Source organism: Podarcis muralis, chromosome 1 (genome assembly GCF_964188315.1).
Source record: "Podarcis muralis chromosome 1, rPodMur119.hap1.1, whole genome shotgun sequence".
In the NCBI taxonomy this organism is placed as follows: domain Eukaryota; kingdom Metazoa; phylum Chordata; class Lepidosauria; order Squamata; family Lacertidae; genus Podarcis; species Podarcis muralis.
The window spans coordinates 70,938,346-70,965,144 of record NC_135655.1 but is presented as its reverse complement, the minus strand read 5'-3'; the positions used below and the strand labels follow the sequence as shown (position 1 = coordinate 70,965,144).

Genomic DNA, 26,799 nt, shown 5'->3' with positions numbered 1-26,799 from the left:
GCATAGTTTATAGAAAATAAATCATCTGGCTTTTCAATACAGAGAACTGGTTAACACAGGATGGTCATGGTTTGGTTTTGGATTTATGCACTCCAAATTCCTTTACTTCTTTAGTTGGGAAAATAAAGTTTCTATCCACATAAGAACCAGAAAATTGTAGTTGACCTTCAGACCAGATTGAAACTTACACTTTAAATCAATGGTTCTCAAACCTTTTCTCTGGGCCACTCAGAATAAAAATTTGCTCACGCCAACATGGGTGTAGCCAGGATTTTTGTAGGGGGGGGCAGGCTTATGTTAGGGGGGCATAACCTCAGATTGTATTGATTTTTATTGATTTAGGGGGATAGCTGCCCCCCTGCCCCCTTGGCTACGCTCATGCATGCCACACCAATTTTTTTATTGATAAAAAATACTTTGGAAACAAAAAGAAAGAACTATTATACTACATAAATGTTTAAACATTTCTTTGATTGCCCTTGAATCTTCTCACTGCACTTGCCACCCTCGCCTGCCACAGCAGTGTGGTGTACTACACCCTTTGAGAACCACTGCTTTAAAGCCTGGGTTTTGAGGGCAAAGCTTGCAAACCACAGTTTCCTGTTGCAAATGTATTAGAAAACTCTTGTTTGCATAAACTAGAAAAGGTGAATTGGAGTGTGGAAGGAGGGAGTTCACAAATTTGTGATTGGTTTGGCTATGGGAAAAACTAAGTGTTACATGTTAAAGTATGGTTCTTTTGCTAATACTGTAAATGGGCACATGTCTTCTTCAGCCAAACCTTACTTTTTGTTTCTTTGAGCACTGCACCAAAGCATTAGCATACATTGTGCTTTGCTTGTATAGATGAACTGAAGCACTCTTCAGTTCCATTGAAATAAAAGACAGCCAATTGCTTCTGTCCCATTCACTTCAGTGAGTGTCTTTCCCTATAAAGGTAGGAGTTTCTAAAAACAAGATTATTAAAAGCAGAGAGATAGTTGTGGAGATTTTGCATGACTGTGTTGAACCATGTTGTATGGTTGACTGGGTTAGTGCATTCTCAGTGATGCAAAGATTAATTTTAAATGACTATATTGGTAAATAGAATGCATTTCCAGCAGTTTTACAAGTGCTGCCTCCTTTGTAGGTGATGGCAACAAAGCCATGCTATGCATATAATGCACCAATGAATGATGGTTTCTCATCAACATCATCTCCGAGGTCAGTGGCCCTTAGTAACCACAGTTGCCCATTGTTTGTTGTTTATTCTGCTATTTGACACAGCCACTCCTTAATCTCTACGTGTTTACAGTGAGAATGCATGCCTCACAATGTTGCCGGCAGCTAACCTTTGCCAGCACACTTAACTTAGAGACTTTTAATTTGACCTATGGCTTATGTCCATGGCATATTCACTTGATGATATTCTCATCCAAAAATGGAAATGATTGTATTTTCATTTTGAAAGGATGCCATTATAACTTGACTAGCTTTCTGTAATGTACATTTGCAAATGAGCTTTTGTTTTTGGTGGGGAAAGGAGTGAAAATGAATTGTGGAGCTATTTATTCTATAAGATTAAGACATCACTGGTGTTGAATGCTAAACCTGCAGCAGGATCATGTGACCTGATAGGGAATGGCTGCCGCTCAATGGCACAGCACGTACATTGCATTCCAAAAGCTCCAGGGTTTCCTGAAACCCTGGAAAGCTGCTGCAAGTCAGGGCTGGGGAACCTTTTGCAACCCAAGGGCTGCATTCCCCTCTGGGAACCTTGGGGGGGGCACATTTATGGGATGTGTGACATAAGTGGGTGAAGCGGTGAATTAAAAATTTACCTTTGTGTAGTAGGCTACTTTTTGCACACTCATACACCCTTTTTTATCATCTGTCCAGGCAAGCAGGAGTCATTATCTGAGTTCAATGGCACATTTTGGCCAGGGAGAAGTACTCAGGGAGAGTCTGAAACAAGGCCAGTGAGGGGTGTAGCCTGAGGATAGGGAGTGTGGCCTGACATAGAGGCTTGAAAGGCTAAAATTGGCCCCTGGGCCTGAGTCCCCTTCCCCACGCTGTAGAGTGGCAGTACAGAACAAGATGGATCAATGTTCCAATTTGGTATAGGGCAGCTTTCTATGTTTCCTATCTCTATCTGTTTCAAGGCACTAAAAGGCCTTTTCCAAAACAAATGATGACCAGTCCTGAATTAGCATGTTGGAAGATTCCGTTCATTTTATTTGCTTATAATGAAAGGTTGTCACAAAGAGATAACCCAAAGAAACAATATAACAGTCGAACAACATAAGAAACTTAATACTCACAAAATGTGAAGGGCTGCTGAGATAGTGGCAACTCTTAGGACATTTAACACAGCACAGGATATACAGTTTGGAGTTATTTTAACAATACTGTATTATATCAGATGGTCGGCAAGACCGGAAACTGCTATCAACTGGACACATTTGTTTCTAATCTTAGAGGCAATCACAGCAACAATAATTTTCTTGTAACACACATGCTCTTGGAACATACAACAAAGGTCTTTTCAAAACAAGGATTCCCCCATTTGTATGCGAACAAACACAAGGAAAATCCTGGTCATAATCTGTTCCTAAGTGTTGTCTACAACACACAATACCAATACAGTGTCATTGTGAATGGTATTTTCAACCAACCCTTGCCCACTCACACTTTGCGGTGGGTTTATTGGGTTTTTAACATATTTAGCATCCAAATGGGTAGATGGCATTGTTTGAATTCATAAGGATGAAAAAGCTTTGTTCATTGATGAATGCCAGGTCTTGAAGGCATGCTTGTCAAGCATGATCAACTATTAAAACGCTCACACAATATTGGTATCACAGAAGTGTACCCAAAATCCATATCCCATCAAAAGTTGGGTCACAACTTTTATATTTTGCATTTACAATCTCAAGTGTTCTCAGTGACTCCATCAACAGAGGAAAGATTGCTTCTTGCCAAGGGCACAAGGGAGCTTAGGTATGCCTCTGGCATGTTGCAGCTGACATCCCATGAGGTACATATACAAGCCCAAAAAACTTATTTTTATTAGGTTGCCTAGTCCTCACACTTCCACTATGTATGTTAATTGGTCAACAGTGTTCACAACAAAGATGTTTCATGCACAGATAACACAAATGGCTGTCTTACTACTGGAAAAGTTTATTATTGCAAATGCAGTTTGGGAGGAAATTCAGGAAGGTAGCATATTTTGGAATTAATTGATTTTTAGAATTCACCTCAATAAAAGAAAGAAAGGCTATACCTGATCAGGTTTTAATTTGATAATATTTATTTCTATCAAGCTTTCAGATTCTGGAATACCCTAAATAGTACATTACTTAAATGTTAGGAGCCCTTTTTGTTGCTATTAAATTGCGAAAATCACTGAAGATTTAATAGAAAGGAAGGATTTCTCCCCTCCCCCAGCCATGAACAAGAAGTAATTGAAAAATGTGAACAGTGATTAAGGCTGTATAGTTTGGCTATGAGCAAATATCAAAACAAAGATTGAAATTCTTCAATACCATTAACTAGTATTAACTAGAAGCCCCTTAATTCTTTGCTGCTGGGGAAATTCTTGCAGACCATGATTTTTAAGAACCTACCATTTTACATGGAAATCAAAGACAATGGGTATTTCATAGAGATAACCAAATTTTCTTGAGTATCTGTTTTCAGACTTGCTTTTACGTGGAGCAACTAAGGAAATTGCATAATTTTTTTCTGTCCTTTGAGTCCTGGACATGAATCACAGCTTAGTAGGTGCCATTGTAAAAGCTCCCAAACACTGATTTTTAAGGTTCTGGGTAGAACTAGATGGTCACTGAAGTAGCTCACAGGGCAAAGCTCAGGGAAAGCCCTAAGCCTTGGGAGCAAGGGAGCTGTGCAGTTTCTGAGACTGCTGACCTGACTGAGCTAAATCATATTTAAATTGCTGTGCATATGTTCCTTATGCCCTTTCCCAAGCCTGTATGGCCACAAAGAGTACTTGGGGGTTGTCACTAGTCAGCCCGCAGGGGGGGGGGCAGGGGTTTATAATATTTAAAGGGTTTCTGCCTAAGCCAAAGCTCAGTTAGTTTCCTGAGCCCACCAAGCCAAGGAAGGCAACCGACTGATGGTTAATTCTTTCTTGACAAACACATGCACTCACAACAACTTTTAAGGTGCACTTGATACACACGCACACATGCTGCTATTGCCCGCAGCTGGCCTTAAGTATTCCACTCATCTGAAGGAGTGTTCGCACACAACCTGAGACATCTTCTGTATAGAAGTCATAGCTGCTCTTCCTTCTTCTTTCTCCTTCCTGGTTCTAGGAAGGAACCCCCTGCAGGGCAGGGGGTGGTGGGGATTCGACTGACTTGCCCCTCACCTGAACAGCCTTTTTCTGTGCTTCTGAACCATCCTGTGCCCCTACCTCTGCTCTCTGACTGCCCCAACCTTTTATCTCCCCCGCCCTCCTGGCTTTTGCCTTGTAGGTGTTACCAAACCCCATAAATTACTGGCGCCCTCTCTGGCCTACTTTCCTCTGCCACACACTCGTCAGAGTCCTGCCTGTCCCTGTCAGTTAGTCAGAGAGCTTCCTCTTGTTGGTCAGTCAGGTTACATCACATCTTTGTTGGCAGGCTCACCTGGCACCTTCATTATATATCTTTAGGTGCCAAGCAAAAATGTTTCTCAATAACCAGGCCTTTGGCTGATTAACATTCTATGTCCTTTAAATGTTAGGGGGGTTATTGGTTTGTTATTGGTTTGTTTTTATTATGTATTTTGGGTTCTCATTTTGTATTTTCATGTTGCCCTATGATATTCAGATGAAGGTTGGTATACAAATTCAATAAAATAAATAAATAACTTTCCTGAACTGTTTTGTGTGGGTTACCTCGTTTCCCAGAGTCTTCGCGTATAGATTTTGGAGTCATAGCACACTTTCTTCTAGTAGCCTAGATTTATAAATAGGTATGTAAGAAATCTTGAGGAGGCACAAAACAACAACAACAAAAAGAACACCTTACTGAAAAATTGAGGTGTCTGGGTTTTTTTGTCAATAGCAAAAGCAAAAATAAAACTAAAGACTGTTTTGGCTTAGGTCAGGTTTTTTTTAATGTTCAGTTGCTGTTATGTAATAACAGATATTTCTGAGGTCGTGGGGCTTCATTTATTCTTGCATTATTGTCTTGTTTCTTTACAGGAGTCAGAAAGTAATAAGTTATGTTCCTTATATTCCTTCCGAAATACTTCTACCTCACCACATAAGCCCGAAGAAGGAGGTCGTGACCGCAGCGAGCTAATGACCAGTGTTAATTTCGGAACTCCAGAACGCCGCAAAGGAAGCCTTGCCGATGTGGTGGACACACTGAAGCAGAAGAAACTCGAGGAAATGACCAGAACTGAACAGGAGGGTATGTACAGACATAACATATTTTGATTTCCTTCTTTTTAGTTTATTTCAGCCCTTAAGGTTATAATTGGTAAGGTGGATTTACACCCAAGACTTTAGTTCACCCATGTTTAAAGGTCTACTGCTAAATTTCATATGGAATGTTTGTATTCACCCCGAGTCAACACACACACACACACACACACACCACACACACCACTCATAGTGTGAAATAATGCATGAACTTATTTATAAATTTGTTTTGTACAACGTAATTAATTAGACTAGATTTTGTTTGAGAATTCTGTAAAATGGTATAAATGGTATGGTGGTACTTGTACAATACCTTCTTTTTATGATACCAGGTTTCATCTAGTAAGTAAGTGGATCTCAATTTATTTGCCATTCTGTGTTTAGCACTTTCAGGAAATTCTGATGCATGGCCAAAGTTGACAGGGTTTGGAAAAATGCAAGTGAGGGAAAGATATTGCCTCTGACAATTCCCCATCTCCCATTTGGGGATATGTGTTTCTTTGGTATATGAGACCTGCTTTTAAAATGGCACCAAGAGCCTCTTAAATTATGCTTCCATAAATTCAAAATGTTCTTGAATGAGGCTGAACTTTTGAAATGTTTGGTAGCTAGGTAGATAGATTCCAACAGAGCCTTTGTATATTTATGTCACAATCCCAGTGCAAAGTTTTATATGCTTTTGTCTCGTTGGTTCAAGTAAGATTTAAGCATATGCAATTATTTGATGAAATTAATTCTGTGGCTTCTGCCCTTCATGAAAACTTCCCTATGTTTCAAAGGACAATTTGTGGTTCAACTGTGGGGCCTTGAAAGAAGAAGAAACAGTACCCTACTTAAGCGTAAACAGATATTTAGGTCTCCACTACATCTGCTTACATATTACACTGGAGCAAAAAAAAATTGTGCTAAATTGGAAATTATTGCATGCAATCTATTTCAGATATAAATATATTTGTTAGAATTTTCCTTGGGATTAGTTTAGCGTGACAGAGTTTGAGATATGCCAGCCGTGCCAGATGTTAGTGCAGACTTCTTCAATCGGGTACCCTCCAAATGTTTTGAGCGACAATTCCAATCAGCCCCAGCCAGCATCGCCATGCAGGGTAGGGCTGATGTCAATTGTTGTCCAAAGCTTCTGGAGGGCACCAGATTAGGGGAGGATCAAAATTCAGATAGTAGGCTCAGGCCCATGCATTTTCATGGCAGGGAAAGGAAAATGGGAAAAATCCAAAACGTCAGGGTTAAGCTCTAACACTGCATTTAGAAATGAAGAAAAAACTATATGTAGAAGTAGCTCCATGACAGATTCTACATCCATTTCTTGGCTTGGTTTCTATATGACAAATGCAAAGTTAATATGTTCTGTATAGGTGTCTTAAGCATCACTACAGTGATACAATGTCCCAGATTTTTCGCAGCCATCTGTCTTCAGACTTAGAGGTTTGAAGTTCTCCCCCCCCCCCACCTCAAAATAAATTGTTGGCTTCAGTTGGATGGCTAGACTAGTTGGATGGAATCTATTTTAATTTTGTTCTGGCTCACTTTTCACAGAAGTTTTTTTTTTTTAATGTTGTTGATCACATTGCAAGGCAGCTAATACTTGTTTCAAGAGTGTTTTGGATGCTCTGTTGTATAGCAGTGTGCATGCAAAGATCCGCAAGACCTGTGTTTCAGGGGTAAGCTTTATTTCATTCCCTCCCCCACCCATTAAAAAAAAAAATGAGCAGAACTACATTCATAGGATGCTCCTGCTGGAGGAAAGGGAATGTGTTTTTTTGCTCCTTCCTTTTGCAGACCCCTCTACCTCTTGAAAAGCTACTGTGAAGGGTTGGTGAACCCTCTACGATGGCATGGGAGGTGGCATCTCTCTCCCCCCCCCCCCCGTATGTGATTGGTGAATCAGTGGAAATTGTCTCTTCCCTCTTTCTAGCAGTGAGTCTCTGCTGGATCTTAGCCCATTCTGCAGACAGAAGGACTCTTTCCATTCATGGAAGGGCAAGTTTGGATTCAAACCATTGTATTTATGTTGAGTTATTTTACATTCTTGGCTGGCTTTTGCAAATGAGGGAACTTAAGTGCCTGTTGCTAGAAATAAGCACTGAGAATGTACAATGAAAAATTAATTTACAACAGATAGTGTCAGCCCTATGATATAATACTACAGAATTTCAGACACTGAATATTAAGTCATTAAGACATGTTTCGGTTGCTCATGTTTTGGTTGCTCATTTGGTTACTGTTCAACAAGTATATGAAGCCTCTTGGACAGGCATAGGCAAACTCCGGCCCTCCAGATGTTTGGGACTACAATTCCCATCATCCCTAGCTAACAGGACTAGTGGTCAGGGATGATGGGAGGTTGTAGTCTCAAACATCTGGAGGGCCGGAGTTTGCCCATGCCTGCTCTTGGAGTTGTCATCAGGCAATTTGAGGTGAGGTGCCATCAGTATACAGATGATAGCCGCCTCTGTTTCTTGTCATCTAAGCCAGGTGAAGCGGTGTAGGTGCTTGATTAGTGTCAGGAGGCAATTATGGGCTGTAATAGGACCAGAGGTGCCAAGTTGTGCCAAAGATTGAGGTCGCCCGTTGCATGTTGTGCTTGTGTGAGGTCACATGCCTTTGGTGCCATTAAAATAGTTTAAGCCATTAGTTTCAGTAATGTATTGTGTTTCCTTCAAGAACTAAAATAACTAAGTTCTTAAAACTTTTGTTGTTATTGCAAATAATGTTGTGCATGAATTCAGGTCCTGCAAATAAAATTAAACTGACGTATTTCCCCCACATTTTGGGATATAAATTTCAGAGTAGCACATTGTGAAATAAGTGCTGGAAATTTAAGCTGTAGCTTGCCATCTTCTAGATTCATAAAACGGTATGCAAATGCGGCCAATTATTGCAACTAGCATATGCAAATTAGCTGTGACCTTCTGTCTTACATTTCTGAAGTGGCTTTCACTGGTGAGCTAGTTGTCCACCCCTAGATCAATACAGCCTTCCGATCATCATTTACCTTTAATAAATATATCGGCTGTCATCCTGTGGAAAAACCTCTATGCGTAGCAATGTGCTTCACACAGATGTATCTTTACATCATTAGCTATCTTATATCATTCCTACTGTATTTAGGGTCTGGTGCCTTGCTTACTACAACTGGCAGTTCTGAACCAATGAATGCACATTTAAATACTTTAACATGTCTAAGTAAATCTATTTAATCAGAGTCCTTTGGCTTCTGGAAATAAGTTGTCTAATCAAAATTTCACTTGAGCAGCTGTGACTGAGGAGGTCAACAGGCCCTGCCTAAGAGAATATGGCCCAGCTGGTTAAATCTGGTTGTTGTAGTGATTTAAATGGTCAAGTGCTGCTTGTAATCCAGGACCGTCTGTCTGTAAAAGGAACATTGAGTACTTCAGCATAATGTACAGCTGTTTTAATCTGTCCTTAATAATAGCACTTCAGCCGGTATCATGCCCAACTCTGTCACCAAACCAGTGGAAACCATTAGAATAATATATAGGAAGCCTCCAGTTGTTGAAGCATAGCCTTCCATTCTTTTCCACCCAAGTCATTTGATCGACATTATTGGCTGCCTGAAGCCTAAACTGGTTTTCATTCAACAGCATGGGTATTGTAGCCAAACTACAGGCATTCTAGACTCTATCAAAATACTTGATAAGGTGCCAGATCTGATCTGGGTTTGGGATACACCACCACCCACATGTTGGTAGTAAACTCTGATATCCAGTGTTGCATATTGCTTTCATCTGTGTCTTTTTCCCTTTCCCTTATACCTTTTGAGCCCCCTTGCTTGACCTTTTCCCCACTTGCCAAAAGCAATGGGAAAATATTCTTTTAAGGGTCTTTATGTTCTGATCAAGGTATAGTTCATATATTTAGCAGAAGGAACTACTTGTTTGTCTTCCTGGGGGTTTTACTTTTGAAAGACCCGTGAGGTCTGCAAACTCAACACATTTGTGGCCCTGCACTGAGGTACTCAGAAAAAGTTGCCTTGTTACAACTGGGCCAGGAATAATTTGCTGCTCTGATAACAGTTGACCCATAGAAAGGACTATTCACTGGAGTTGCTGCCTGGCAGGTAGATTTCTCTGTACTGAGATTATCAATTGCCATGCAAAAGGCAGTTAACCCATTCTGGTGATTAATTCATGGAGAGCAAGCTTTCTAAATTATCCCTTTGTAACATGACTCTGTTAGGGGCAGCGGGTGGCGCTGTGGGTAAAAGCCTCAGCGCCTAGGGCTTGCCAATTGAAAGGTCGGGGTTCGAATCCCCGCGGCGGGGTGCGCTCCCGCTGCTCGGTCCCAGCGCCTGCCAACCTAGCAGTTCGAAAGCACCCCCGGGTGCAAGTAGATAAATAGGGACCGCTTACTGGCGGGAAGGTAAACGGCGTTTCCGTGTGCTGCGCTGGCTCGCCAGATGCAGCTTTGTCACGCTGGCCATGTGACCCGGAAGTGTCTCCGGACAGTGCTGGCCCTTGGCCTCTTAAGTGAGATGGGCGCACAACCCTAGAGTCTGTCAAGACTGGCCCATACGGGCAGGGGTACCTTTACCTTTACCTTTAACATGACTCTGTATTAAGTTGCTGATGGTAACTTCATTACTTGCCCCATAGGAACCTCTGGCACTGCTTCAGAATTGGACAGAAGCCTCTATACGGCTTAAGAGACAAAAGATTATACAACCTCCACTGTTGCAGAGACAGGTAGTTTCTCCATGCCTCAATACCCCATAGTCATGTAGCTTCTGCAACAATGGGACCAGGCTCCTCAAAATCCCATATAAGATAACTTCACCTTTTAAAGGAATATTAAATATTAATTTTGAATTTTAATTGTATTTTTGTTGTTTCTTTTATTTCTTATAATGTATTTTTTGCATTCTATGAAATGCAAGTTGAAATATAAGAAATAAAAACAATAAAAATACTATTAAAAATCATGCAGCATTTAGCACAGTGTATTACAATTGCTTAAAACAGGAAGAAAAACCATTAATTGGTCCAAGGCCATCAGCAATTTTCAAGTGATCCATGGAAAATAAGTTTGGGAACCATTGGCCTAAGTATAATATTTTATGCATGCTTTCTGATGCTGTTTTCACTTTTTTTTAAAAAAGAAAAAGCCTTATTTGCATTGTAAATTAAGGTATAGGTTCATACTAATTATTTTATCATTCATCCCAAATCCTTACAAGTAATAGCTAGCAACTGACTTGTCTGTAGCCAGAAGGGTAGATTTCTTTTCCAAGTCTCAGTACAATGCTTTCAATGTGGAACGGTAGGCTGGTTAGTCATTTGGTACACTGGAAGCTCAGCTCCACATTTATGCTAAATCCCAAAACCCAATTACTCAGGGCCCACATTCATAGTTCACTTTCTCCCTTGATTCTGCATTAAGAGTACAATACCATATTTCACCAAAGCTTTTTATAAACAGGTTCTCACTCTAGTTTCCATGTTGAAGGCCATCATTCAGTATAACACAATAAACATATAACAGCAAATCTTTTCTATAGCATACACATAGTTGAAAGGATAAACTAGTTTAAGTATATAAATACATCTGTAGGGATATTTCCTCTATTGTGGTAATTCTGCTGGTGTGGTCAAATGAAGGTTTGCCGTATGATATTGGCCTTTTCTAATATCAGCATGGGGCACGGGTGGCGCTGTGGGTTAAACCACAGATCCTAGGACTTGCCGATCAGAAGGTCGGCGGTTCGAATCCCCACAACGGGGTGAGCTCCCGTTGCTCAGTCCCTGCTCCTGCCAACCTAGCAGTTCGAAAGCATGTCAAAGTGCAAGTAGATAAATACGGCAGGAAGGTAAAACGGCGTTTCCGTGTGCTGCTCTGGTTCGCCAGAAGTGGCTTAGTCATGCTGGCCTCATGACCCGGAAACTGTACGCCGGCTCCCTCGGACAATAAAGCGAGATGAGCGCCGCAACCCCAGAGTCGGTCATGACTGGACCTAATGGTCAGGGGTCCCTTTTACCCTTAATATCAGGCTGAACTTCAAAGAAGGCTTGCAGAGATTTCCATAACTTTGTTTATTTTAGAATATTTCTGTTTGGTTTAGTCTTTATAATGTTGTAACATTTTACTCAGTGTTGCCTAGGTGGAAAAAAGTGCTTGGAAGTTTTTAAATTCCTGTGCTTAGCCATCACATTTACTCATTTTTGCTGCTGGTGGATTGTTAACATGACACACACTGCTCAAGGAACTTGGAAGCACTGTAGAGCTTTATACAAAGTGCGAGCCTGTTGCAGGAGATTTTATCTTTTGGATGAGACAAAGCCGGCTAGCACTGACAAGCACTAAAAATGCCCTTGAACTTTTCTGAAGAGAAGCATCTAGGTTTAATTCCAGTTGTACAGTTACATCCTGTCCATCTCCTCCACATCCCCACCCACATAGTTTCCATTAACGAAAGCACCATTCCTCTGTCTTAGAGAGGTTAGTATTCATATCTCAGTGATTTCCCTTTCGGTATCCATTATTGTCTAGATTGCTAAGATAAGCTTTAATCGTTGCAAAGCATTTTTCAAGCTATACAGCAATTGCAAGTGATGCCAACCCACATTTATTTGGGTCTGGGATTGATATTGTTTTCTGCTGCTATCCTTACTTCTGCTTTGAAAATGAATTCTAAGCTTTAATAGAAGGGACCACATGGAGAACTGATCCACAACTCTCATAGTGTGAGGACTTATATTGTCATAGATAGACTTAAAACAATTTCCTGCCCTAGCTTTGCATCTCTCTTCAAGGGATCTCTTGCATAAGTGCCACTTTCTGATCCTTAGTGCAACATATTACATGAGGTGAGTTTGCAATGAAAGAAATTTATGTTCCATACTGAGTTAATAAAATATAGAAGACTATTTCAATTTTATGGGGATGGCAAAAGAGAAAATGAACACCTCATTGCAATCAGTTTTGACAGTATAGGAAACAATATTTTGATGAGACAATCCATTACCAGTGAATATTAAAGTATATGCTGTGGTTGGGTCTAGAATCTACAAATTAATCTTGTACTCCCACCTATGACTTTTAGCTTTTAATAAAAAGAAAATGTTTTAAGAAACTTGTCTGTGTGTGGATTAGCTGTATGTATGTTGACCTTACGTAAGTCAATCTTCAATTTGTTTAGGTGAATAACCTCTGGTTTCTTTGGTGATGAACTTTGGTTTTAGTTAGTCTTATTTGCTCTGCCATTCCTGCTGTTTTGCAACAGCGCCTAAAAGTGCTTTAAGTGCTTGTGACCGTGGTAATGAATGAAAATGTCTTTTGAGCACTGGGAGGATTGCATTAGACTGAATAGTCACCTTACTTGTAAAAGCACTATTAGAGAGGGGCAGCTGTAAGTAAGGATAACGATTTGTGTCCACTGCTTATTTACGGAAAATTGTAAATGTATTATTTATTGAGAGCTCTCCAGACAGTGCTTGTCAGAATAAAAATGTCAACTCTAAGCAAAATGTTATGATAATACTAAAAATGCTATGTATGCACTTTGGAAATATAGCTAATTAGATCAGCTTTTTTTTTAAGGAAATGACAGTAAAAATGGTCAGCGTTGCTACATATTTTAAATGCTAATATAGTTCTTGTTTTCAGTAGGCTATGTGGCTTTTGATACCTTTCTCATTACTTACAAAATAATAATTTTGACACCTTTATTTTTCTGTCAGATGAAATAGAGATACATTCACTCTCTGTGTGACTGCATGTAAGATCTGACCTGCTCAGTTGGTAAGGAAGCATGGAAGGATGGACAGAATGTGTGTAAATAAAATAGCTGCTACTTTGCTCTGTTTTAGGCTGAAGCTGCCAGATGACAATTCTGAAAGCAATGCTGGCAGGCAGAGTAGGAAACACAGAGAAGTATCTTCCTCCCCACTGTCAAGAGTATGAAGCCATTTAGATTAAGCATTATTTTGAGATTAACTTCAGCAAAATGAATGAAAGGAAGAAACCCTACTCCAATGTTCCAGTGACTTATTTTAATGCTATATACGTATAAAATTGATGAGATCATTTGTACATATTACTCATGTTTTCAATATTCAGAAAGTGGCTATTTCAAGTATATCAAACAATGAAGCAGTACAGTGAATGCCACATTATAAATGCTAAATAATAGATATTCAGCTAAGGTTTCCTCAGAATATACCTGTTTAATGAACATGACTAAGTTGGGTCCATTAATTTCAGTGGGTCTATTAGGAGTAAAAGTTGGTTGAATTCCACCCATTGTCTTCTCCAGCATTTCAGATCAAACCCTGGTACCAGATCTGGGAAATTCAGCCTACAGGATACTAGAGATATGACCTTAGACATCTGATGGCAGTTTCTGAGCTAAACTGAGTACACAAAGGACCTGATTGATGAGAACAAGATCTTATCTTCTTTTGTTCAAATTCCAGACCTAGAAAAAACCATCAGAACAAATCACAGAATTACATTTGAAACTGTAAAAACAAAACACTGGACTTGTAGATTAGAACCAGCCCACAAAATGTTACAAGCACACCCATCCTCACCTGCCCATGTGGCGCAGTACAACTTGATTGTCAAGCTGTCAAGCAGTTCTCCTTGTAGCAATTGTTGTTTTCCCTAGGTAACTAGATAAGTACAGTGTTGATTCAATCTATAAGTGTGTGTGTGTGTGTGTGTGTGTGTGTGTGTGTGTGTGTGTCCGTCCCCATATATCCATATTTTGTTTTTGGCATCCTTTTGTCTCGAGAGACAGTGGAGTATGCCTCAAGGGTGAAATCAAACCTGGAGAATCACAGTGCCTGCTGTGGTTGCAGAGACAGTAACTTTTAACTGCTGCCTCCCGTATTGCTTTTGCTGCATTAGCAGCACCAAAGTGTTTGTGTGTAGTTTGCTAGCACAACCTCTGTTGAGTTGTACATTATTTGAACATCATTCATGCTACACTGCATTAAGCTAAGTTTACAGGTGTATGCAGTGACAGCAAAGTAGTGAAGTAAGTGGAAAGGGACATGTCAGATATCTGCATAAAGGAAAGGAGTTAGGTATCCCAGGATTTTCATGTCTGCAGTGTGATTCTTACTATGCACTACTGGTCATAACGGTATAATAATGAATGCAGGAATGGTCTAAACATTGCTAGACAAACCAGTCTTGAACTTGACTGTGACTGATATTTACCATACTATATACTATAGTATAAACTGTCAAGTTGAATAATAACATTGTGCTGTGCCTTCTTACAAATGTTTGTTTTTAATCTATTAGTAGTAGATTTCTACGTTGGGCGTGGGAGCTCAATGCAGCCACAAGTCTGCCACATCTCCTAAATAAATTTCATATTTTATCCGTGCATAATTATCAAAAAATAAAAAAATGAAAGTTAATATTTGTTTACAAAGACACCCCCAGATTCTAGATTCTCTGCTTAACCTCCTAACAATGGTTTTAGAGATCTGGAGTAGTCTGTGGGCTTTTTACTTTTCCTCTCTTCTTTCTAATATGGAAATCCTTGCTGCTATTTAGTTTTAGAGCTAACATTGATAAGCAGGGGAGAACTGGGAAATTGCATTACAATAAAAGCCATACAAAACTCAATAGACTTTTTATATCCACTGCCATGTATTGTAAGAATGGGCACCAACTGGGGGGGCTTTAAAAGGAGCTTAGACTGATTAATGGATAATAAAGTTATCAATGACTATTGGATCTGATGGCTGTGTACCACGTCCAGTATTAGAGACAGTATGCCCTGAAAACCTGTTACTGGAGAAGCACAAGTGGGGAGTGTGCTGTTACGTTCATGATCTGCTTGTGACCTTCTGATAGGCATATGGTTGGCCACTGTGAGAACAAGATACTGAACTAGATGGGCCTTTGGCCTTATCTAGCAGGACTTTTATCTGCAGTGACATTGTCGAAATTTACCCAGATGGCAGGTTGCAAACTTGTTTCTAGCCAAGGTTGTTAAACGTGGCTTAGTAATGACTATGGTTGATGAAGCTACCAGTGCAGATGTAATGTTAATCATAAAGGTTAATCATAAAGGTAAAGGTACCCCTGCCCGTAAGGGCCAGTCGTGACCGACTCTAGGGTTGTGCGCTCATCTCGCTTAAGAGGCCGGGAGCCAGTGCTGTCCGCAGACACTTCCAGGTCACGTGGCCAGCGTGACGAAGCTGCTCTGGCGAGCCAGCAGCAGCGCAGCACACGGAAACGCCGTTTACCTTCCCGCTATAAAGCGGTACCTATTTATCTACTTGCACTTAGGGGTGCTTTCGAACTGCTAGGTGGGCAGGAGCTGGGACCGAAAGACGGGAGCTCACCCCGCCGCGGGGATTTGAACCGCCGACCATACGATCGGCAAGTCCTAGGCACTGAGGTTTTACCCACAGCGCCACCCGCGTTCCCCAATGTTAACCATAGTAAACTTCAAAACGGAAAGAGAGGTCAGTTTGACTGCTGTGTACTAGCGAAGGATAGAGGAACAGAAATACATGGGTCTGTGAAGCACTTCTGTTGTTCACAGTTAGATCAAGCATGATTTGTCTGTTCTGAGCCAGAGAATCCCAATTCATGGTGGTAACTGTATGCACAAATATTTACTTCCTTGTTTTGTTTTTTCTAAGAATGAGGAGAGTATTTGTGTTTGAGGTGTTATCATCCTTAAAGCCATTCCTTTTGTGCCTGGCACAAGGTGGAAGCTTCAGAGCAGTGAGACTTTGGGTACTTGGCTCTTTGGCCTATGATGCTTAAAAAATCCTGAATGCCAGCCAGTTAACCCAGTGCTGCTTGGCCCAGGGAGGAGGTAGCAAGGATGAACTATGCTGGAAATCTCAAATCGGAATCAGGTCTGGAGCAATGTCCTGCTGTTCATTTAGCTTTTAGCATGCTGGTTTTTTGTGGGTTTTTTTTTTGCTTTTTGTTTTAACTTCTTTTCACTTCTTTTGTAGTGAAAACGTCCCTTCTCAAGATTTCACTTCTTTTGTAGTGAAAACGTCCCTTCTCAAGATTTCAAAATCTTCTGAACCGCTCTATTTTTATCTGCTGGTTGTTTTCAGTATATAGCTTGTTTTAATTGTGTAAACTTTCCTGGATTCAAATTCAGTGAAAGGTAATATATAAATAAGTATACATCTCATTTTAATAAGATTTACAGAGTGCCTTTTCCTAGCTGGATCCATGGTTATAACTGTGGTAAATTATATTGCTGGTTTGCCTTTTTCTTAATTAGTGGTGTCTTTTGTCTTTTTACCTCCATGCTTAATATGTACCATCTCGCCTATGAGCCACAAAAACACAATATTGCCCTAAAACCCAAGAGGGGATTGTTTTGGTGCAAGTGCACGGCTGAATGGAGAAGCAGTAGTGGGGAGTGGCAAAACTACGCATGTATCTTGCATGAGATGTGGAGGAGGTTTATTTTAGTTCCAGGTACCTGTGGAAATGTGCACATGAGGGCTTGGAGGCTATATGTTGCAAATTATTTAAGATGCAGAAAAGAAAGTAAAAAGGTAAAGGGACCCATGACCATTAGGTCCAGTTGTGGCCGACTCTGGGGTTGAAGCGCTCATCTCGCTTTATTGGCCGAAGGAGCCGGCGTATAGCTCCTGGGTCATGTGGCCAGCATGACAAAGCCGCTTCTGGCGAACCAGAGCAGCCGTTTACCTTCCCACCGGAGCAGTACCTATTTATCTACTTGCACTTTGATGTGCTTTTGAACTGCTAGGTTGGCAGGAGCTGGGACCGAGCAATGGGAGCTCACCCCATCACGGGGATTCAAACCGCCGACCTTCTGATCGGCAAGTCCTAGGCTCTGTGGTTTAACCCACAGTACCACCCACATCCCAGAAAAGAAAGTAGGCAGTGCTTAGAAGCATACTATGGTACTAGGAATGTAGATATACTGAGAATCTGATGGAATGAGTGGAAGGTAGTCATGTTAACTGCTAAAAAATAACCAAAGAGACTAGCCTTGACTATTAGCTGGGGCAGCCTGCCTTTACTCCAGGAAAGTCTAGCTTACAGCTGAGTCCTTGGTACAGTGGTACCTTGGGTTAAGAACTTAATTCGTTCTGGAGGTCCATTCTTAACCCAAAACTGTTCTTAACCTGAGGTACCACTTTAGCTAATGCGGCCACCCGCTGCTGCTGTGCTGCCGTTGTACAATTTCTGTTCTCATCCTGAAGAACAGTTCTTAACCCGATGTGCTATTTCTGTGTAAGTGGAGTCTGTAACCTGAAGTGTCTGTAACCCAAGGTACCACCGTACTAATATCCACTCTCTCTCTGATATCAATTGTTAAATGGATACACTTACAAGTTCCAAACCCAAGTGTGTTGTCTTCCATTGCAGGCAATGAGGGTTCTTGGATTGTTGGTACTTCCTGCCTGCAGTCTCATAACTCACTGACCTTGGAGTACAAGGTTGGATGCTGGATCTCGTCTTCAGAGGAGTTCTGGAATATGTTGCCCTTGAATCCTGTTGTAGTTAGGATTAGAGATCTGCCCTTGTGTAACAGGAGACAAATGCTGCAGCTGCTACTTCTTTGGAGATAAGGTCCAGTGAAAGGGCACCAGCTGTGTCCTTGTGCCATGGTCAGAACTCTTACTCAGTATCCCATAAGCACCTATTTGTGCGCTCTGAAAACTGGAAGCAAGCTCCTTCTTTCTGCTTATACACTGCTGACAAATTTGCAGTCAGCCATGAATGATAAAATAAAATCCAAATAGCAACGGTAGCATATACTTATTAGAATATGCAAAAACGATCTCTGGTTACAGTGTGGCATGCTGGGGTTGAGGAGCAATAGCTAATTTCCCCCTTTGAAACTACAAATGCTAGCTGTTACTTGGATTTGGCTCTAGTGTTAATTGCAGCACGTTGGTCCCTTTTAAGTAGCCATTGCTTCTTTGCCTCAGCCTACCATGCTGCAACCTGAGATCTTTTTGCACTAGGCATAATCTAACTTAATTAAGTCTGCATAACACCTCCTCCATTCCATTTAAAGACTCTTACAAGCTGCAGACTAGGGCTTTTCATCATATCCAGCAATTTACTACTTTGCTCACTCATTTTCTCTCTCTTTTGTATAACATTCAGCCTGAAGAAGCATTCTGTTGAACTTGAAAGCTTGCTTGCTGCTTTGGCACTATTTAGCTGGTCCCAATGAAAGGATTATTCTACTCTGGAGTTTTGAGACTTGGGATAGGTGATATTTTAGTGTGTTAGCTGGTTGCTTAATAGCTGCATTTTTCATTAAACTGGTTGCTAATCTTGGTGCTTGCTAGGCACAGAAGGTCTAGCAAGTACCTGGTTGGGAGACTGCCTTGAAGCTATAGCAATGGATCCTGGGTAAGAATCAGAGTTCTAAAGAAGATCATGAAGAGTCAACAAGATTAGCCACTAGGGGTGGCACATCTCATTTTACTGCTTTGCCACCGTGCCAAAGCCTCCCCTACCTGTGTTGTGTGGTGGTACCGGCGAAGCAACAACAGTGGGTTTGGGCAAGATTTTGTGAGATCTCTTGTAGTGCATGACATCTCACGAATTTTTGGTGTGATCTGACGAGATCTTGCCAGAAACCGCACCACCTCATGGTCTTCCACGGCTTGAGACAGCTGCCACAGCCTGCCTTTTGAGTGGATCAGCCCTGTTTGTCATCAGCTTGGAGATACATGACAAGTTGTAATTAAATCTATCTCTTTAGTGATGCCTTAATCTGAAAGTTTTAAACATTTAATGAAGCAATATGATAAAAGGTATCTTATTCTGTAGCATTCTATAGTATTAACGCAACACATCTATACAGACATTGATCTCTTGCCCCCATATCTGATGAGAGCTTGGGATTGTAGTGGATAGCTCAATGAAGGCGTCGACCCATTGTGTAGCATCTTTGAAAAAGGCAAATTCTATGCTAGGAATCAGTAGGAAAGGAATTGAAAATAAAAGTATCAATATCATAATGTTGTCATGCAAAGTTATAGTGCAATCATATTTGGAATACTGTCTGTAGTTCTGGTTGTCTCACCTCAAAAAGTCCTTGTAGAGTTTGGAAAAGGTCCAGAAAAGGGCAGCCAAAATGATCAAGGGGATGGAGCAATTCCCTATGAGGAAAAGTTGTAGCATTTGGGACTTTTCAGTTTAGAGAAAGGCTGAGTTAGATGTGACATGATAGAAGTTTACAAAATTATACATGGCATGGAGAAAGTGGACGAAGAAAGTTTTTTCTCCCTGCTCTCATAACACTAAAACTGGTGGATATCCAATGGATGGTTTTATTTGATGTATCGCCAGCAAACCACAGATTACTATTGGCATGCTGTTGAAAAATGGTAAATTAGTTAATGGCCACTATCAAATGAGAACCACATAAATGCTTCATAATAAAGCAGTTACAAGGGCCTGAGGAGCTGCACCCAAAGGCATTATGTAATTCAGTGACTTTGTCTATAATCTTTGACAATTCCTGGAGAACAGTGAGGTCCTTGCATACTGGAGGCGGGCAAATGTTGTCCCCAACTTCAGAAGGAGGAAAAAAGAAGACCCCAGTAACTACCGACCAATGAGCTTGATATCAATGCCAGGAGGGGATGCTAATCAAATTTGCAGATTACACCAAATTGGGAAGGGTAGCCAATGCTGCAGGAAGCAGAACTGGGATTCAAGATATACCTGAACAGATTAGAGAACTGGGCCAAAACTAACAAAATGAATTTCAATAGGGACAAATGAAGGTTCTACACGTAGGCAGGAAGAGCCAGCTGCACAGATGGGGGACACTGGATTGCCAGTAGTACATGTGAAAATGATCCAGGTGTATTAGTAGACCTTAAGCTTAAAATGAATCTACAGTATGATGCAGCAGCAAAAAACCCCTAATCCTTTTGTAAGCTGCATCAACAGAAGTATAGTGTCCTGATCAAGGGAAATAGTAGTCCCAATCTATACTGCCGTAGTCAGAACACACCTGGAATACTGTGTCCAGTTCTGAGCACCACAGTTTAAGGTAAGGTTACTAGATTTTTTTCAATGAATCCGGGGACACTTTTCAACTCCTACTAAATAGATGGATTTTGTCAGGGGACTGATTTGTAAATCTGGGGACTGTCCCCCGGAAATGGGGACATCTGGTAACCTTAGTTTAAGGAGGATATTGACAAGCTGGAACGTGTGCAGAGGAGGGCAACCATGATGATCAAGCGTCTGGAAACAAAGTCTTATGAGGAATGGTTGAGGGAATTGAGTATGTTTAACCTGCTGAAGAAGGGCCGCGGGTGGCGCTGTGGGTTAAAGCCTCAGCGCCTAGGACTTGCCGATCGAAAGGTCAGCGGTTCGAATCCCCACGGCGGGGTGTGCTCCTGTTGCTCGGTCCCAGCGCCTGCCAACCTAGCAGTTCGAAAGCACCCCTGGGTGCAAGTAGATAAATAGGGACCGCTTACTAGCGGGAAGGTAAACAGCATTCCATGTGCTGCGCTGGCTCGCCAGATGCAGCTTGTCACGCTGGCCACGTGACCCGGAAATGTCTGCGGACAGCGCTGGCCCCCGGCCTATAGAGTGAGATGGGCGCACAACGCTAGAGTCTGTCAAGACTGGCCCGTATGGGCAGGGGTACCTTTACCTTTACCTTAACCTGCTGAAGAGGAGACTGAGAGGAAATATGCTGCCATCTTCGAATATCTAAAGAGCTGTAACATGGAGGATGGAGCAAGCTTGTTTTCTCCTGTTCTGGAGGCTAGGACCCAAATGAATGGCTTCAGGTGACAAGAAAGGAGATTCCAGCTAAATATCAAAAGAATTTTCTCACGGTAAGAGCTTCTTGACTCCCACAAGATGTGGTGGACTCTCCTTCATTGGAGGTTTTTAAGCAGAGGTTGGATGGCCATCTGTCATGGCTACTTTAGTTGAGATTCTTGCATTGCAGGGGGTTGGACTAGATGACCCCTGGGATCCCTTCCAACTGTGCAATTATATGATTCTATGCTTAAGCATTTCATTATTTGGTGGGCATGCCCTTTTTTTAAAAAAAATAAATAAATCTGAAATAGGCATGCTGGAACATTTCCCCCCCAAAAAAATTCTAGTTGCTGTATTTAACTAGAAAGGGACAGAACTGGAAAGGGAAAGGAAATAACAAGGGCCCACAACAGTACAGTTATGCTAAAAAGAGATGTCTGAATTCTACTAAGATTGCAAATTCTGTCATGGTATGTATATGCATATATGTATGTGTATTTTTAAAAGAAACCTATGAAGAAATGACTGAAAAAAGGGGGAACCTGAAGCAATGGGAAAATGGCCAAGGTGTAGCAGCTAATTCTTAACCTAGCTTTGTAGGTCTTACCATTCCTTATCCTGCTCATCATTCTGTGAATCCCTGAGGTTGTACAAACTGGCCTAACATCACTCAGCTTCAGTTTTATATCCTCTTTTAATAATGTTGAATTGATTCTGCCCAACTTTGATTCAGACAACCTGCTTGTCTTGGGAAAAAAGTGCTCTATTTAATCAGTGGCTCTGTCTCCAGCATAGTTCCCACTGTGCAAGAGTAGAGCCAAGGAGTAGTGCAGTGGCCTGTCACTTCTGTTTGAATAGGCAATGTAGAGCTGTTCAGCCGAAGAGACAGGAGTTGGAACTGCTTGTTAGGACACATGATCAAAAGCCACTCTCTGCTTTCTGCCAATCAAACCTCATGTCGCCTTGTGGGGCAGACATTAAATAGATTTTTTTTCTTCTGCTGTACGCTGTGGGCACTTTGCCAGTTTGACATGTGAACTGTTACAAAAGGTATCAGAGTTTCCACTGCTTGCCGACTGCTTTTAAACATTACCAAGCCGGCTGTTGCCCAAAGTAGAATATGTTTAAATAATGCATTATGATAAATTTCCATTAGTATTATTCGGCTTCCTTCATGCTTTGAGGACTTCGTAGATGTTTTTGGATGCCAAACCAGAATTTGGTTTCCTGAAGGAGAATTAAAAAAAAAAATCCCCCAAAAACCCCAAACAGTTGAACAACTGTATGACAAATAGATTTGAACAAGATGGTTTTTGTCTGAGTTATGGTGAGTTGTCTCTTTTCAATGTGTGTGCTTCTTCTTCTTCTTAAAAAAAAAAAAAGCTTTCATATTTTCTGTTTTAACATACATTTACTAATTTTCGTTGCTGAGTTTGCAGCAGTGTTGGGTTTTTTTTTAATAAAAAAAGTATGTTTGCATTCAGGGATATTAAAAGGGTACATGTTTTATAATTTCATTTATTATGCTGATTGGACAAGTGGTCCACACTACATATCTTTTTGTAAATACTGGTAGCTGTTCTTTTATGGCATTCTTTCCTCCCTCGCCACCCCCCCCTACTCCTTGCCTGCTACTGCTACCCTTCTTTGCTACCTCAGCTCTTGTGCCCATGGCAACAAAATCAGTGGAGATTTTTTTTTTTAATAGAAGCTGCCAAAGGCACTGAGTTTGTCAATCTTTAGAAATCTCCTAAACCCAAGTAATTACTTCTAAGGGACTATCTCGATCTGAATTCTTGCCAATAACTCTGTGATTTTTCCTGGTCTAATGATCATTTATGAAGGAGCAAAGTTTTGTGTGCGTGTGTGCGCGCACACCAAAAACGTGCCACAGCAATCTAGACAAACTCATTTAAACAGTGAACTAACCGTAAACAGCTGCTCCCTCAATAAGCCATTCTTTATAATACCCTTATTACCTTCTAGTGTCTCAAATTCTGATTAGTCAACAGTGCTGATTACTGTATGGCATTCCATTGCCTGCCTTCCTTGGGCTCAGCTGCTCGATGTGATTACAACACAACTTATGTATTGTTCCCCCCCCCTCCAAGTTTCTCTTCAGGCTATATGTCTTAAAGAGCTCCAAGGAGACCGAGAAGTTTTATTTTCAGTTAGGGGACTAGACTGTTGTGATGCTTTCCAAATAGAGATGTAAACATTGGAGCAAGATCCCCCCCCCCCCCCCGCTTCTGCTTCTACAACTTTGTGGCAAGAGAAGAAAGCTGTTTGATATCCACAACGAATATGGCTTGTAAATACGTGGAGGTTACTCAGATGTTTGCAGGGCAATGGCAATCATTAGTGTAACTACCAGCATATTAACTGGGGGGGGGGGGGGAGATGGAGGAATTTGAGAAAGGCAATCAGTGGTGACCAAACTTGGCTTCCATGGCAGTCAGGAGGATTTTACCAGTGGCTTCAAAGAAAGTATTGTTAGGTTCAAGGTGAGCACTTTATTTTACCCTTCAATATTCTGTATGTTTCTGCAGTACACATTACATATTGCAAGTAATACAGTGTTTTGTGTGTTTTTTTAAAAAAACTTTGGTTGTGTTGTGGGCCACCCCAGTGGTTTGCATATTCTTAATGGGCCATATTATGGGTCTGTTTTACGATTTTTATTTTAGAGATCTGTTTGAAAACCCTTTGGACTAAAACACAAGTCCTTCTGCATTCTGGAGCATTTGAATTGAAATCTAAGGGGAAGGAGAAGTGCTGTTGTATAGTAGCAGGGGATTGCTAGAATTGTGCCTTCTCTGTACTGTTGAAATATAAATGTCAATTTATCTGAGGACCAGAACTGTTATACTACTAACATCTTCTGTAACTTATTAAACGACTTAAAAGTTTTTCACATTATCACAGAATAGGACTGTGGTAAGGCAAAAATAACTTTAAATAACTTGGTGATATTTAAAGTATATGCAACTCCACAGCACCTCATCATGCAACCCCCTCCAGAATGTATCTGTAGTATGCATGGAAATCTGAGGCACTGGAATTGCAGTCGCATTAATGTCCTTAAATCTGTGCTTTAGAGTGTATTCTGAAAATAGCAAATCTCTCTCTTTTGTAAATTAAAATTGGTGTGAATGAAAACAGATGTTGACATGCTTTACTTTTATCTACAGGGATCTCAGCTGAAAGGGGGAGGAAGGGCATCAAGGTTAGATAATAGCAAATAAGGCAGAGAACAAGATAGCTTGCCCCAAGAAGTGCACTGACTTTTGCATATAATTATAAAAAGAGGGGCTGGAATACAATTGGCAGCTTTTTATTGGAAAGTCTTGTCATTTTACTTGATAAATATATATTGGAAAGACACCACAAGGGCCCCATATGAGAAGATGGGGAATCGTCTCAATATTTTTTTTACTAAACTATATTGATAATAGAGCTGTATTCCTAAGAAGATGTATGAGAGAAGAAGAGTTTTCTCCAAGAGATACTCAGTAACATCGCAGTGTATAAGACCTATGGGAGTTCGAACAGAATATCATGCTTGCCAATCTTTAGCATTATTTCAGCATGATATCTTTACAGCTTGTCAAAACTCCATTATTGTTATATCGTCTTTAAAAAAATCACCCCGTTACAGTACCATTCTATTTTACATCCTTTGTAAAGAAAAGGCCAACAAAGTGTTTAATGGTTTAAAATGTACAACTTGTGAAATAGCTTCCATGGCCAATTTAAATAAGTCTTGTTGAAGTTTTTCTTTAGTTTTTTTTTATAAAAAAGAAACAGAAATAATTTATTTATAAGATCGTTAATAGATTTCCTCTATTCCTTTTACATCTTAGATTACCTTATAATTTTCCTTAATCTGCATGAACAATAATGATCAATTTTGTCAGTATTATTCACACCTTTTATTAATTTAACATAGATGAATAAATGTGAATGTTGTGAAGAGTTGATTGGGAAAAGATTTTAAATTTGACAGTTAGATTACAGGTTACCTAAGGAAAAATGGCTCTTTCTGTAGCTACCTAGTAATTTAATTCTTGTTTGAAATTATTATAATTTATTACAGTGTGTGGTTCTTAATGAATGTCTACTATTAAATGAAAAAGGAGAAATTGAAATTATGAAATCCTTAACTAATATCTTAAAAATCCTTCAAACAATTAAATGGATATTAATGTCATGCCACATTCTTTCTACTTTCTCCATTGAGAAATAAAACCTTGTATAATATTGTTAGCTCTGCATCCAAATCCTGTTTAAACAGCTAAATATTCTGTGTGGGGGGAAAAGAACAAAATGCTAAATAGGAAAAACATATTGACATCCCATATTAACTTCTGTGGCGTGCTGGATCAGAGAACGCAGAATTGCTCTTACAGAAAACAGTAGAAAGTTCCAGTAGATAGTTAATGATTGTTTTGTGATTTCACAGCCCTGTTCATAGAAGAAGAAACACCTTGGAAAGGGGCTTGCTGTAACCTAGTATATTATATGCGTAGCTGGTTTAGTCTTGGTCTATTTGCATATTTATTTAGCATGCTTTTTATACCTCACTTCATCTCATAGGATCACAGGGCAGTTTAGAAAATAGAACTTAATCCAGCCAATTTTAAACAGACTAAGGACTTTTTGATACATCCCATTGAAACTAGTGGGATGTAAAATATGCTTAAATTTGTTTGGATTGTGTTCTAGAAGGACAACAATTTTGCAGAAAGAGAATTCTGGAAAGTATGATGTATTTGGAGAGAATAGGCAAATGCACAATATAGACTCGATATAACATTTCATTCTTACTGTTTTACATATCAATATAAGTGGATTACTTTGGGGGGCATCCAGCAATCACTGATGGCAATCACACATTAGACAAAGTGATATTTCCAGATGATCATGAAGGACAGAGTAGGATAAAAATCCACAGTAACTTTTGTTACTGCAAATCTAAATAGGGTTACTAAAATATATTCAAAGGGCTAAAGTCAGTTTTCTGTTAAAACATGGGATGAACTTTCGTAACAAAATTAAGCTTTGTATTTTTGGGGCTGCTTCTGTCCCAAATATAGCACCCCCCCTCTCTCTCCAAACAGTTAGATCAGGCTGTTATCTCTGAAATGGTGATGTAAACAACAACAACAATCCAATTCTGACACTTTATAGTGAATTCTGCTTAATAATTCATTTTCCACAGAAGTAAACCATATTGAATTCAGTAGAATTTACTTCTGGATTTGGGTATAGGACTGCAACCTTAGCTTGATTGTTTACAAATTAATCAGGATTATCTATATGTTTGATACTATACTCATGCTATATTCATGACATAAGCAGGATAGAGATATAGAACAGACCTGATACAGAAAAGACAAAGACATCTCTTTACTTTCTATATTTGTTTGCTGCTGCTGCTTCTCACCCAACTACTACTTCTTTCACTTTGAAGACTGAAACTGGTCACACCTTGAAAGCCCCGTCTAATCATGTTGCACTTTATGAACCTTTTAAACTTTGAATAACTAAAATGTCACTTCCGTGTGCCTGTTGCTACTTTGAATTAATGGTGACAGATGGATGCTCTGTTGGGTATTTAATCTGGAGAT

General features: G+C 40.3%; 1 protein-coding gene across 16 annotated transcripts in view; it reads left to right on the top strand.

Moving 5' to 3' along the window:
• The window catches only part of SOX6 (SRY-box transcription factor 6), a 459,717-nt gene that overhangs the window by 217,766 nt on the left and 215,152 nt on the right, over positions 1-26,799 (top strand). For 15 of the 16 annotated variants that reach the window (XM_077930886.1, XM_077930879.1, XM_077930884.1 and 12 more), the window contains one exon: positions 5,195-5,405. In XM_077930886.1, the coding sequence (XP_077787012.1) occupies positions 5,195-5,405 (211 nt within the window). The remainder of the gene's footprint in view (positions 1-5,194; positions 5,406-26,799) is intronic. The other variant, XM_077930870.1, reaches the window with a different exon arrangement.